The sequence below is a fragment of the Pecten maximus genome, chromosome 11, assembly GCF_902652985.1.
Source record: "Pecten maximus chromosome 11, xPecMax1.1, whole genome shotgun sequence".
In the NCBI taxonomy this organism is placed as follows: domain Eukaryota; kingdom Metazoa; phylum Mollusca; class Bivalvia; order Pectinida; family Pectinidae; genus Pecten; species Pecten maximus.
This window is the reverse complement of record NC_047025.1, coordinates 13,957,755-13,970,788: the sequence shown is the minus strand read 5'-3', so window position 1 is coordinate 13,970,788 and position 13,034 is coordinate 13,957,755. Positions and strand designations below refer to the sequence as shown.

Sequence of the window (13,034 nt, the reverse complement as noted above, 5' to 3'; positions counted from 1 at the left end):
TACAAAATCTATAAAACAATACATACCAGGTTGAAATATTGAACTTCATATACACTCTATGATATGAATCCTATACACTTTGTCAGTGGGGTGGAAAGGTATACAATAACTTTCATCGTTGTCAATTTGAGTGTAGAATTTTATAAAACATGCATCTTATATATCTTCATTGGATCGGTCCATAACCCAAAAGATGTGATTTAATTGTAACATAGCATGTAATTGGCCGATACAATGGCGTAATAATTTCTAAGAGAAAAGAGTCACCTTGTGGGTTTTTTAACTTGACGTTTTTGGTGCAAGTGTAAAAAGACATTAACACATCACTTTATAATTGTACTAGGGTACTGGTAATTGGCATCGGAGTCTCTTTGGGGTTGGACTATTCACTCCCGGAGTCAAACTAAGGGGTTTTTGCTTAATGACATGTTTTGAACTTCGACATTTTTTTTTCATTTTTTTTGTTTTGCATTTTTGAAGATATCGAGAATTTTCAGATATTTATAAATTATGTCGATTAGGGTTTAGTAACACAAATTAATTCCATCAAGTACACATGTACAATATAAATTTTATTTATCCAAAATGCGAAACAATACCTAGTTATATATCTTAATTATTAATTGACAAACATTTGCGAGACAACCTATGCTGTTCTACCACAGCTCTTGTTGATGTAACCTATTGACATGTTTTGGGTAAAAACTGTTCATCTCAAACAAAAAGTCGGTTGAAAAATTGTAAGCTGTCGCGAAAACATGTTTCCTTAGTCAAATGAGTGTGAAGAGAGTGATCTTGCAATCTTTGAAAAGGAAACGGACGTATTCGAAAGCTCACAAACATCGTTTTCAGTCAGATATTGTTACTAGTATTTAGTCTGTAGATCATAGATTTTTACAATTATTATCACTACCAAACTGATGAATTTTATCCAGCAACGTTTGGTCACGTTCATGCTTAAAAAGAACGCAAACAAGGCTTAAAAGAATCAGTAGAAAACTAAACAAGCCAACCCCACCCCTTAGAACGACTAGCAGAGATTCCTTCAGAATATAAATTTGCGACTTTGGCCCTCGTTTATTCTAGACGGTTTACGAAATCAAGAACTATATTGTCAAATATGCTTTAGAGGTTATCAAACTCCGAATTAATTGCTTGATGTCATTTTTACACGATTCAAACGATCTAGGAAATAACTTAGTAATTATATTTAGAGGAACTGATGGCTGTTGATATCTTTCCAAATATTCTAACTCATAAAGATCAAATGTACCGGTATTTACTGTCGACCTTTGACCATTCTCTTGTCATTTGGTGGTATAATGTGTTTATCAAATGCCAAATACTTGCTATTTCATAAAAAAAAGGTCGTACGTGAACGATATTTTCTGTCTTTAATTAACACTCCTTCAAACTTACTGAAAACATTGATTAGAACAAGATGTCAGAATTTCTTTCCGTGTCACAACTGAATTTCAAAACAGGATAATTAATCGTGTTTACATGTATTTCAGTGATGGAAAAGGACTATCTTGTTTATCTTTAAGTGCCTTTATCTCCGCTTCACTGACGCATGTATCAATCATCTAACGGAATGGAATACGTTATCTCGTCTTGTGTAAATAAAGTCTTGTGAATACCAACTAATCTCACGCTAAGCTTCCGGGGAAAATAACCAACCCGGATTAGCCTTTTTGACCTTGACAGTGAAGCAACCATCGGCTTCTGAGGAACACATGCAAAAATACTGTATCTATTATGATTTATGATGAATACTACAATATCAAAATGATTTATTAGCCTTAATTTTAGAACTTAACCAATTTAGATTCCAGTTTCATTCCTTAACTTCAAACTCGAGATATGAAAGCATCACAGAGTTTAAGGAAAGTTCTCCAAGGTAAGATTTCCCCCAGAAAACCAGTAAATGCTGTTTAATGGAAATTTGTTTTATTTTAAGAATTTCCTGAAGTGAAGAAACATGGAAACCGGAATGTGATTGATGACCTATGGAACGACCATCAATATGTCAGCATATGCTTATTCTTACAAATAATGTAACATTCCTCTTCAGCAAATTGTTCAGAAAAAAGGTTACTTACCTTTCATCGTGTCTATTTGCGTCAGTTAGTCACGATTGGAGGATTCTACAAGATGTACCTCAGCGTCAAAACCAAACAATACAAAAAAGACTCGGAAGTCGGTAAAAGGAGACAACGAGAGGATAAACAAATTATATTTAGATATTTGTGTCGGTGTACCGTCCCTTCTTTATTTTTAACATTTGTTCCGACTCATTTTGATTTTTTGATCCCGACCTTCCTTCATGAGTTTCCATAATTTTGGTCCCAAGCATCACTCACGATTCCTACAAGGACGGAATAGCTGTATGCTACAGATTTTCTGTATTCATCATTCGGCATTCACTGTATATATATAGACTTGAATAGTATTTATGATACTGTTCACTAAAGTGTATTTTGTACAAACTGTTTATCATTCTGGTGATCATACATTCATTATGGTTAGTAAATAACTTCTGAACCGTTGAAGATATGTTGATGACACTTGGAGGATACTTGCATCACCTAATCTGATGTGCAGTGTACTGCCGTTTGGTCCGTGTGTGATTTTGACCTCACGTTCAAAGGTCAAATAAGTTATTTTTTCCCCAATAATTCTTGTCCGGGTGATAACTTTTAAACCTTTAAGGACATCTTAATTACAAATGCTGTTAAGGATTGAATCTTGATATTGTCGATTTCATGGGGTCATGAATTGAGTTGCTCTTGAGACAAATTTAATGAACTGCGAAGCAGTTCATGTTGAATTTGTCTCAAGAGCAACTCAATTCATGACCCCAAGAAATCGACAAAATCAAGATTCAATCCTTATTTATATTTCAATTGTTTTTTGTTTGTTTTTTTTTTTATAAAAAAGTCGGCCTAGATAATAATGTCTCGAAGCTTGTGCAAGTCCAAATGGGGAAAAGCCCGAGGAGTTCCGGATTGTGCATGTCTAGTCGGTCGAGTAAAATAGTCCGCAATTTTAGGATTAAAAACAGCATTGTTTTGTCAAAATAGAAGTATCTAGCATATCTGGTCTTTCATAAAATACTAGAATACATTATAAATTTGATAATTTTGACAATTTATCTATGTTTATAACAACAATGTAGAAAAAGTGAAATCGTTCCGCGGAAGGATTTTAACCATGTATTCATACGCACTGTTCAGTGTTAATCTGGTCAAATTCATGAGCAAATGAAACAGATTAAGTTTGGTAGTTTCATTGAGTCCAACTTGAGTAGAAATTGAAATATTATAACTTAAAGGTAACTTGCAGTATACTTGCATTACCTGAAGCCGAAGTGCAATGTACTACCATACGGTCACTTTGACCTTAATATCTGGGCCAAAGGTCGAAGTACATATCTCTCTAATAATTTCTTATCAATAAATAACACTAAATCAATTAAAAAGATTCCAATGACAATTGCTTTATACTTGTATCTCCCCAATGACAAAATGTAGTGCGACCTTGACATACAGACCAAAGGTCTGTTGAGCGCAAAAATAATGTATAGATTGGGAGAGGGAGAGCTATATGTTTTTGTGAACAAAAAACAGTCTCTAGTTTTCAAAAATGTAAATGTGTCATTGAAAGCTTCAGAAAATGTTTAAATCGAATACATCATGCTGACACTTCAAAGTGCTGGTAATTTCAATGTAATACATTAGTGATACAAGGAATTCAAACTGAATAGACGATTTTACTTTAATGAAATGAGTTAAATGATTTAGTGACACCACTTAATTATGGAAATAGATCGTAAGTAACCAAATGACGTCCTTGTTCTACAGACTTCATTCATTATTCAATTATTCTGAACCTTCATACACTTATTCACAACCATGACCTATGACCTCATCAATGCATTTCAATCTCATGGGATCCAAATTGAGGCCAGTATTACTATCAATAGGATTTTACCGTTCTCACATAACTAACTTCGTACTTGTGCGATTTTACATTTCAACTACCTTAAGTCAAAATTGAAGTCACTGTTACATGGAATATATTTTGAAGTCCATGCTCAACGGACCTCATTAATTGCTTGATTGTCCTGAAACTCGCAACCATCGTCTCTTGTACGAGCTAGGTTTCAACCACCAGATGTCAAAGTTGAGGTCTGTTACTATAAAAAAAAGTATTTCAATGTGCTTTTTTTTTCTACCGACCCCTATTAATTTTTCCATTGTCCTGGAACTTCATACACAATTGTAACCTCTTGATTGAAGCTGCATTTCATTCTCACGGGATCCAAATTGAGGCCACTATTACTATCAATAGATATTCGCCGTCCTCACACTACTTACTTGGTTACTTATCAGATAGTTTAGATCCGATACATTGTGGTTCGACGATTTTTACCAACAATGTTGAGAAGCGAGGGGATTTATATTGCTGGAGACTCCTTGTTTTAGATACATGTAGATCATTAAAATGTAAAGTAATAAGGCGCCCCACTATTTCTTTAGATACATGTAGATCATTAAAATGTAAAGTAATAAGGCGCCCCACTATTTCCTTAGTTCACCCGGCATTTTAAAAGCACAAATTGGCGTGAACCCTTGTATCGTGATGGTTATATATGTGTATGATTTGTAAAACCAATACTGTAAACATACATGTTTTAATAAGCGCTTTTCGCTCTTGAAGCGTGCGCTAAATTATGACTGCGCTAATCAAATTATATATGTGCCATTCCTACAAAAAAATGAGAATGCGCTAAATCTTCATTGTACTAATTTGTTTTGATTTGGAAATGCGCGAAAATTTGAGCGCGCCGAAATTAATACGTTCACAGTATGTCAAATACTGGACAAATACGTAAAAGTAAGATTCTAAAACTGAAAGACCAGCCTCAACAATAGTATATATTATACCTTGTATTTTTCATAATTATATTTGAATCATGTTAACAATGGCTGAAAACGACATTTTTTGTCCCGTGCCTAGATCGGACCTCAAACTCACGATATACGTCATTAGCCGGAGAGAAAGAGAGAGAGAGAGAGAGAGAGAGAGAGAGAGAGAGAGAGAGGGGGGGGGGGGGGGGGGGGGTGCTACCAAACTATAGATAGATTCCTATACTATACACTTGCCCGTATAGTAATGTGCCTCTCTGTGGTCAGCCTAGAACACAATCGATGATGCAATCACTTAATTCGAAGATATTACCTGCAATACTTTCCAATTGCATCATGTAGTGGGTACAAGCAGGCATATTTCGTTTTGATAATTCGTTATGTAAATAGCCTAGATTCCATGTAGGTAGGTAAAAATTCTCTATATTGAAAGGCTCTTAAATCATTTAATATGTTTATGTGTAGTCGCCTGTCTAATGAAGAGAGTTGTTTACTCTGCATGTTAATTGTTTGTTTCTTGAATGCATGGTCATTTTTCTTCTAGTAGTTGTCAATAAACAACAGTACTGGTTTTTATTGACAATACGGGATATCAATCATGATTGAGGTATATATGCTACATATCACTATACGAACTTGCCCATCTGCTCACATTTTCTTGAATTATATCGATATTTGTAATTTTGCTACCGCGTGCAGATACGTTCAAAACAATTAGCGATTGGCAAACAAGTAAGCGAACTCGTGAAGATGACAAAGCTGTAAAGATTTGGCCGTTAGCATCTCTTAAGTCCTGGGAGGACGGGACACTGTCGTATTCATTATTCTCCATGTACTGTATCTATTACTAAAGCCGTATTTAATGTTGCTAAGACGTATTCAGTCATGTCATTCACTTATGTCTTTTTTACACAATCGTCGGACAACAAATTTACATGTATACATACAACATTTATCACTTTTGATTGGAATAGCACTAAATAACATGACGAGAAATACCTGGTACACTCCTCGATGCCCGAGGCTGGATAATGTACATCTCATAGGTAAGGGGCCGGCTGTGGGTTAATCTTCATATACATTCAATAGCATTTCCTTCAAAAGACATACGGGATTTTTATTAAAAAAAACACCTGGGAGTATATAATTATTAACGACTAAAAATTCTCTTCGTCAGTCTAAAATTGATCATCCTCAATTTATATAAAAGCTCTAAATAAATTTATTTGATATACAACTTTGTTTAGGTCCCCCATGGGTAAAGAGAAACGAGAGAGGTGTATATGATAATATGGCTTATATGATATACTTACACGGCAATATATACGTAAAAAGAAAAACACTGATTTGTTTGATTGGATACAGATAATGTTTCAGCAGATCGTCCTATTTTCCGTGGAAAACCTATTTATTCTCTTTGTCAACACATCTATGGAACATAGCGGAAGAGTTCTTTCTACGAATATTCAACAGAATTAAAGTGACAGGGATGTTTACGTATCGTTAGCCAGAGACCGAGGTTAATCGGCTAGCACATGTGTCGACATATTGAGGACAGAACCGGATCTAGTTGTTCTAAGGATTAATGACAACTAATCAAAGAAAGAAAGAACACCATGATGGATAAAGGCACAGTCGTGTAATCGACACAGCGATCGTAAAGGGAGACTTACGTATTGTGAAAGATACCTACACTATTGAAAACAGGAAGTACCGCTTTAAATCTTGAGTTTCAAGTGAACGATACACATCTTTTTAAGACAGTGTTATCGAAAACACTGTTATGTTATATATTTGAATACTTGGATAATAGGATAACAAACTGTTTTCGTGATTGTCAGTTAATCACTTTTAATCAGAGGCATTATGGGATGTATCGGCATATACTTCAGTTATTATCTAACGATTTTTCTTCTGTGCCCTGGAATTGTGGTTGCCAATACAACCATCTCTCCTTCAAACTCGACAGATTTCTACATCACAACAGTGTCCAGATTGGTTTCTAAGGATCAGTTTCTGCCGGCTGGCTGGGAAGATATGTGCACGATGAGAGAAATCGGCCATAACAATGTGTATTTCCAATGCACCATTGAAACAGCTTATTCTGGTCTTTGGCGACTGGACACTCTGAGAGACTGGATTTCCTCGTCAACACTCCGCTACCATTTTCATGTGTATTGTTCTAACTGGTCAAAGGTGTCCATTCCCTGGCCAGTCAAGGCACTGCATCTTGTCAGCTTGCAGGTCCACGACTGTTTAATCACCGATTTCCTTTCTGAATCATCATTTGGAGAGAACAGTTCCAAAGCTGGAATCCCTGACCAATTAATTGATCTGAAATTCGTTGACAGTGAAATATCAATCGACATATTTGGATTAGTTACTTATATGAGTAATATTGCAAGTATGCCGAAAGATTTCATTTGTGGACATGAAGACACCATCGTTGATGTCGCTCTCCGGAACATCACATACAAATTCGACGATACCAATATAATGGACTTTTTAGGTTCCTTTGATGATGAAGCAAGTAATTCAAACGGATCCACGACTGCTCCTGTAAATCTGGGAAATAAAATAATGGACGTTGGCAAAACATTTTTAGACGAAAACAGAAAAATTCAATATAAGTGTGAGTACCTTAAACTGAAATATATCGACCAAAGCGTAAGTGCCACTAAGTCCAGATACCATATTGATGTATTGACAGAAAATTCATTTTTCAAGGAAGTGCGTGTCTACAATATGTCTCGAACGAGAATGACGCTTCTGAATTCCAAATTTAAAACATGGTGGATGGATTTTCCTAAGCTGGAGTTTCTGGATTTATCTTACAATTATATAGACACGTTTGACTTGGATACAACGGCTGTGGCCTGGGACTTACCACTTCTTCATGTCAACGTTAGTCACAATAATATAACAAGGATTACTACAAATTATATCTCTAAATTAGCAAAACTTTCATCGGTTTTGATAGTTAACCTTGAAGGGAATCCATTCCATTGTGACTGTAGCCCTGATATGGAAAGTGTTGTTGATCTTGTACAAAATGATGGTGTTTGGAAAAATAAGTTATATTTTCCATACGCGTACCTTCGCTATCTTAGATGTGCTACCCCTAAAAGTGCCAAAGGAAAAACTTTTGTCAGTTTGACAAGAGCCGACTTGTCGTGTGAGATGACGTCATATGCACCTATAATAATATTAAGTGTTGTAGTTGTTTTTCTTCTTGTGCTGATCATTGTCATGACAAGATACAGGCGGGAAATTCAAATCTTAACCTACACGAGATTCCACGTGATCTTGCCTTGTCAGCCTCACGAGAGTTATCAGAACAAGTTGTATGACGCATTTGTCTCGTACAGCAGTGAAAATGAGGGATGGGTGAGAAAAACGTTTCAAGCACTTGAAGAGGAAGAACATAGAAAGGGTTCGAACGGATATAATTTCCGGTTCTGCCTCCATCAACGAGATTTCATTGCAGGCAAAACCATATTTGACAATGTAATTGATAGTGTTGAAGCAAGTCACCACACCGTCATAATCCTTTCAAAATACTTCCTTAATAGCCACTGGTGCATGTACGAGTTCCAAGAAGCTTTCCAGCAAAGTATAATGGAACGGAAACGGCATCTGATTGTAGTACTGATGGAAGATATCCCCGAAGCAGAATTGCCAAAAGAATTGAAACGGTGTCTGAAAACATTTACCTACATCCGGAAAGACGACGCCATTTTTCATGATCGTCTTATATATGCTTTAGCTTTTAAAGGACAAAAGACAGTAGTAGACACTCCAATTGAGCCTGAAACCCCACCAATAATCATGGAGGATAAAGTTTCTGAAATCAACGGCTTCTACAACATCGCATTGGAATCTGACGATGTCACTGTGTAAATAGGAACATTAATTACGTCGGTATTCAATAATTTGTTGTGTGTTCCCTATGTAGTACAACGAGAGACCGAACGTATTTCAGTGACTATTATTGATGTATTGGACTTTGGAACACATTAGAATGCTGTGTTGAAACTCTTATAAAGAGTGGTACAGGTTCAGATTTTACGCATATATTTCATTTTCAAATTAGTCTTTTTCCAAAAAATACGAAATTGATTGATTGAATTATTATGTATGTTACAACCCCCTTCTATTTTCCATCACTGACGAGTCCTTGAAGGACGAGGCAGCTGTATGATGTCCTTATCATTACTGACGAGTCCTAGAAGGACGAGACAGCTGTATGATGTCCTTATCATTACTGACGAGTCCTTGAAGGACGAGACAGATGTATGGTGACCTTATCATTACTGACGAGTCCTTGAAGGACGAGACAGCTGTATGATGTCCTTATCATTACTGACCAGTCCTTGAAGGACGAGACACCTGTATTGTAGACTTATATCTGTCACTAAATGGATGTTTAAAGGTGGCATTAACTCATGTAGTCTTGATTATGAGTGAATACTTTAGTGAAAATGTAACAAACCAGCATATACTGTTTTAATATGAAAGTAAACTAAAGTGTCCGGCAGTTAGCGATCCTCATCATTTGAGTTATACATAACACATGTATCTGATGGGTTTTTTCACTCAGAGATCAGAATTTTTCAGCATTTTCGAGTTAGCATGAAATACTTAAAGCTGTATGTTCTCCTTCAAGTACCGTACCACCTTTCAATTCTTAAACTGATGGTATTCACTCATAATGTTCGTTAACACATCTGTTTGCATTCAGCGCGATTGCGCATTTGTCAACTGCTAAATATTTCGGAATGTCAGATTATTACTATGGAATTCTCGGATTTACATAAAAAATCATTTCATTCATGTGTCATTTTTCTCTTGTTATCCTTGTGTTCAGACGGCATGTCTCTCAAAAGTAAATTAACAACAGGCAGGGCCCTCTGTGATATATTTCATCAAAATTTACATATTGTTCTGTTACAAACGAGCTTCACATTAAAAGCAGTTATCTATTTTTAGAATTTGTCGGTCTGATTGTCTTATGTGACAAAGCTCACATCGTCCTACTTGCATTAACACAGGTTAAGCATATAGTTATAACCATATTATATCCGAATTGTTCTCGGTGGTTCCATCAAATTATACGCTGAAACTAGGTTATGACATTTCAAATCGTCATAATCATGTAGCTTTGCCGATCTAGTATTAAATTATGTTACATGCCTTTTATATCTAGAAGATATTATATTTCCTTAAGAACAATACTAAATTGATGAGTTATAAGATAAGATATATACAATTTCATTTATACATAATCAACATTGCTTCATGAATAAATGACAGCTGCGATTGCTCTACAAGATAATCGTTTAGAGAACATTTTTTATCCTTTTATCCTGTTTAAGTTACCAAAATATATTGTATTACCACAACGCTGAAGTTCTAGCGAACCATTTCAGTTTAGAATGAGCATATTTCTAACATGCTGCCATTGCTTATCTCAGTAGTTCATTTGAAACTATACTTTCATTTACTGCGTACAGATTCGAAATCCGTAGCGAGAATAGATTTACATTTGTTAATATAAAGCTTAGTTACATGTTAGCCACACAATGATGTGAAATTTCAATATATCTAGACATCTGTTTTACTATTTACTTGCTCTTAGCTCGACAATGATTCTGTAACTGAATTCTACAGCTGATATATGTTAAATTTTATTACATTTTAAATATCAAATTTATATAATTTTTCTCTCCGTGATTCATCAAGCTGTCAATGCATACTATATATAGTTCCTGGTTCAACGTATCGCCTGATTGGTTGAACCTCTGGCGATTTACCGATATATCAGGTTCTAACCTGAAGGTAATTCCCGATCAAACTAAGGATACCGAACTGTACACTTGTGACATGTCGGGTTTTGTTATGTAATCACCTGTGACACAAATATATACAAATACATTAGGCGCTTTGATCATTTTCAGCTGCCAGTCGAATGAGACAAGAAATGAGAAAATATGGTGTTTATGCAATTAGGATGTTCGCCTCATCATGAACAGGAAAGGAAAAAAGGAAGGAGATTGTGCGATAGTTTTCTTCAGTGTAACAGATATTTAATGTCCTCCAAAGATATAGCGAACCCATTTCCTCCTTTTTGCTGGTAGTTCATCTTATCATATGTAACACGAGGCTAATGCCATATGATCAACTATCATCACCTCGAATATAATCTGCTTTATATGCCACCGAAATGCAATAAAGTGTCAGTAATACGTTTGTTAGGGGATTTTTATATGAGATATTCATATCTAAAACATATACACACAAACCAAGAGTTGCAAGCCAATTGTCGCTTGAGAGTAATTACATGTACTTACTGTGTGTATTTTACATAATTAATACAGGAAGTCTAATCATAAAATAACACTTAGTGCGTATGTTCTTATATACCTTAAACCACATCTGTTATATGCATGTTGTTCCTCATTTAATTCATAATGAAAATAAAAATGAAACCTTCGTTTTCGTATGTTTATATTCGATAATCAATCGTGAAGTATATTGCATGTTGTATGATGTTTATATAGTTATCAATTGATAAAATTAATCTGACAAAGAAATGTGAATTCTCTCATATTATTATCAATAATTAAAAAATGCAAAATAAACATGTTATTTATCTCTTTTATATATGAAATATTTTAAGAATTTTAACGAATTCTGTCTCAGAAATCAATTTTTTGTTATGTGAATACAAAGAACATACACTATTAATCGTCTTCTTTGCCTCTGAAATATGTTTACAGTTAATTAAGTTTGAAACAATGAAGACTGCTTAATGATGTTTGTATTTACTCACGACTATTAAGAATACAACTTATTGTTTGCTGTGATTATATACTTTATTGTTAGTTATCTAATTACAATAGAACTTATCGAATACATTTATATTCACTCCAATCTATCGATGATTGCGAAATGTCAGTTTTCTTGGGGAAATTTGTAATGGGTAGCAAAGGTCAAGGATGAGTATACTCCTGACAATGCTGTGTTTCCGGATTCCAAGGTCGCCGTTGCTAAATATAGAAAATATCAACTGTTTCAGTTTAAACTCCAAACAATTACATTATTTTGTAGAAACTTTATTCAACGGTCGATCATAAGTATATATCTGACATTATGTTTCACGGTTTCAGGGGCATGGTCACTATTGCTAAATATAGAAAATAATCAACGCTTAATTCAATGTCATCATGCTAGTTACATCATTGCGATATCATATATAGTACAATGTGATTGTGCATGCTTAGGGATTTCAAGTGGCGGGGGATAGGGCATACATGTCCTACAGACATTTTCTGGATATTCTGTAACGAAAACCTTGATCAATATATATATGATCATTTGACCGGAAGTATCTTATGTAACTATTACTTACTACTCCTGTTATGTTATATACTACTAAACTAGTCCGGTCCTGGTATTTCTCTGTATTATGTATTTCGGTTTTAGGGTTTTAAATTCATTTGGTCTTATAACTTAGCCTGATATGTGTATGGTGTAACTAAAATGATGATTGATGGTTTTAAAGTCATATTCTCATTCCACACATTACGATTACCTATGTCTTATATACACACACCTTGCTAGTATGACAAGAAACCCAAACATATGTACACCCTTATTCTTGAGGTTAATGAATCTGGTTTTAATCAGTGGTCTATTACGCGTGTTTACTCGTGGGCTAGGCCACGTTTCCTAAGGACGTTACGACATGTGGAATGACATCATGATAAATATACTGTCGCTTGTCTTTAATCTAATTTAATGTTTGGCTTGAATGGATAAATTTTGTTAATTTTAGAATAAACCTACAAAGATTGGTTTATCATCGCTGTCACTATACCGAATAAACTTATTCAACACTGGATACGTGGGATGGATTATTTACGTTATAGAATGGTTATTCAATTACCATTAGAGAAAATACTAGGTTTTAAAAAGAAAGCCAAAAACAACAAACAATACTGTCATAAATTAAAACAATTAAATTTACTTGCTATACTGTTTTACCAAATAATAAACGAATAATGTTAAATGGTCGACTGTTTTAAGGATACCTATGCTCGC

At 34.8% G+C, this 13,034-nt stretch overlaps 1 protein-coding gene across 1 annotated transcript; it reads left to right on the top strand.

Moving 5' to 3' along the window:
- The first annotated feature begins 6,273 nt into the window (after positions 1-6,273).
- On the top strand, positions 6,274-9,768 carry LOC117337683 (toll-like receptor Tollo). Its single transcript, XM_033898783.1, has one exon. It carries the CDS (start codon positions 6,798-6,800, stop codon positions 8,829-8,831), a length of 2,034 nt encoding a protein of 677 aa, XP_033754674.1. The 5' UTR covers positions 6,274-6,797; the 3' UTR covers positions 8,832-9,768.
- Positions 9,769-13,034: the final 3,266 nt, after the last annotated feature.

Coding starts and splice junctions, on each gene's coding strand:
- LOC117337683 (XM_033898783.1), top strand. CDS start 6,798: ATGGGATGTATCGGCATATACTTCAGTTATTATCTAACGATTTTTCTT.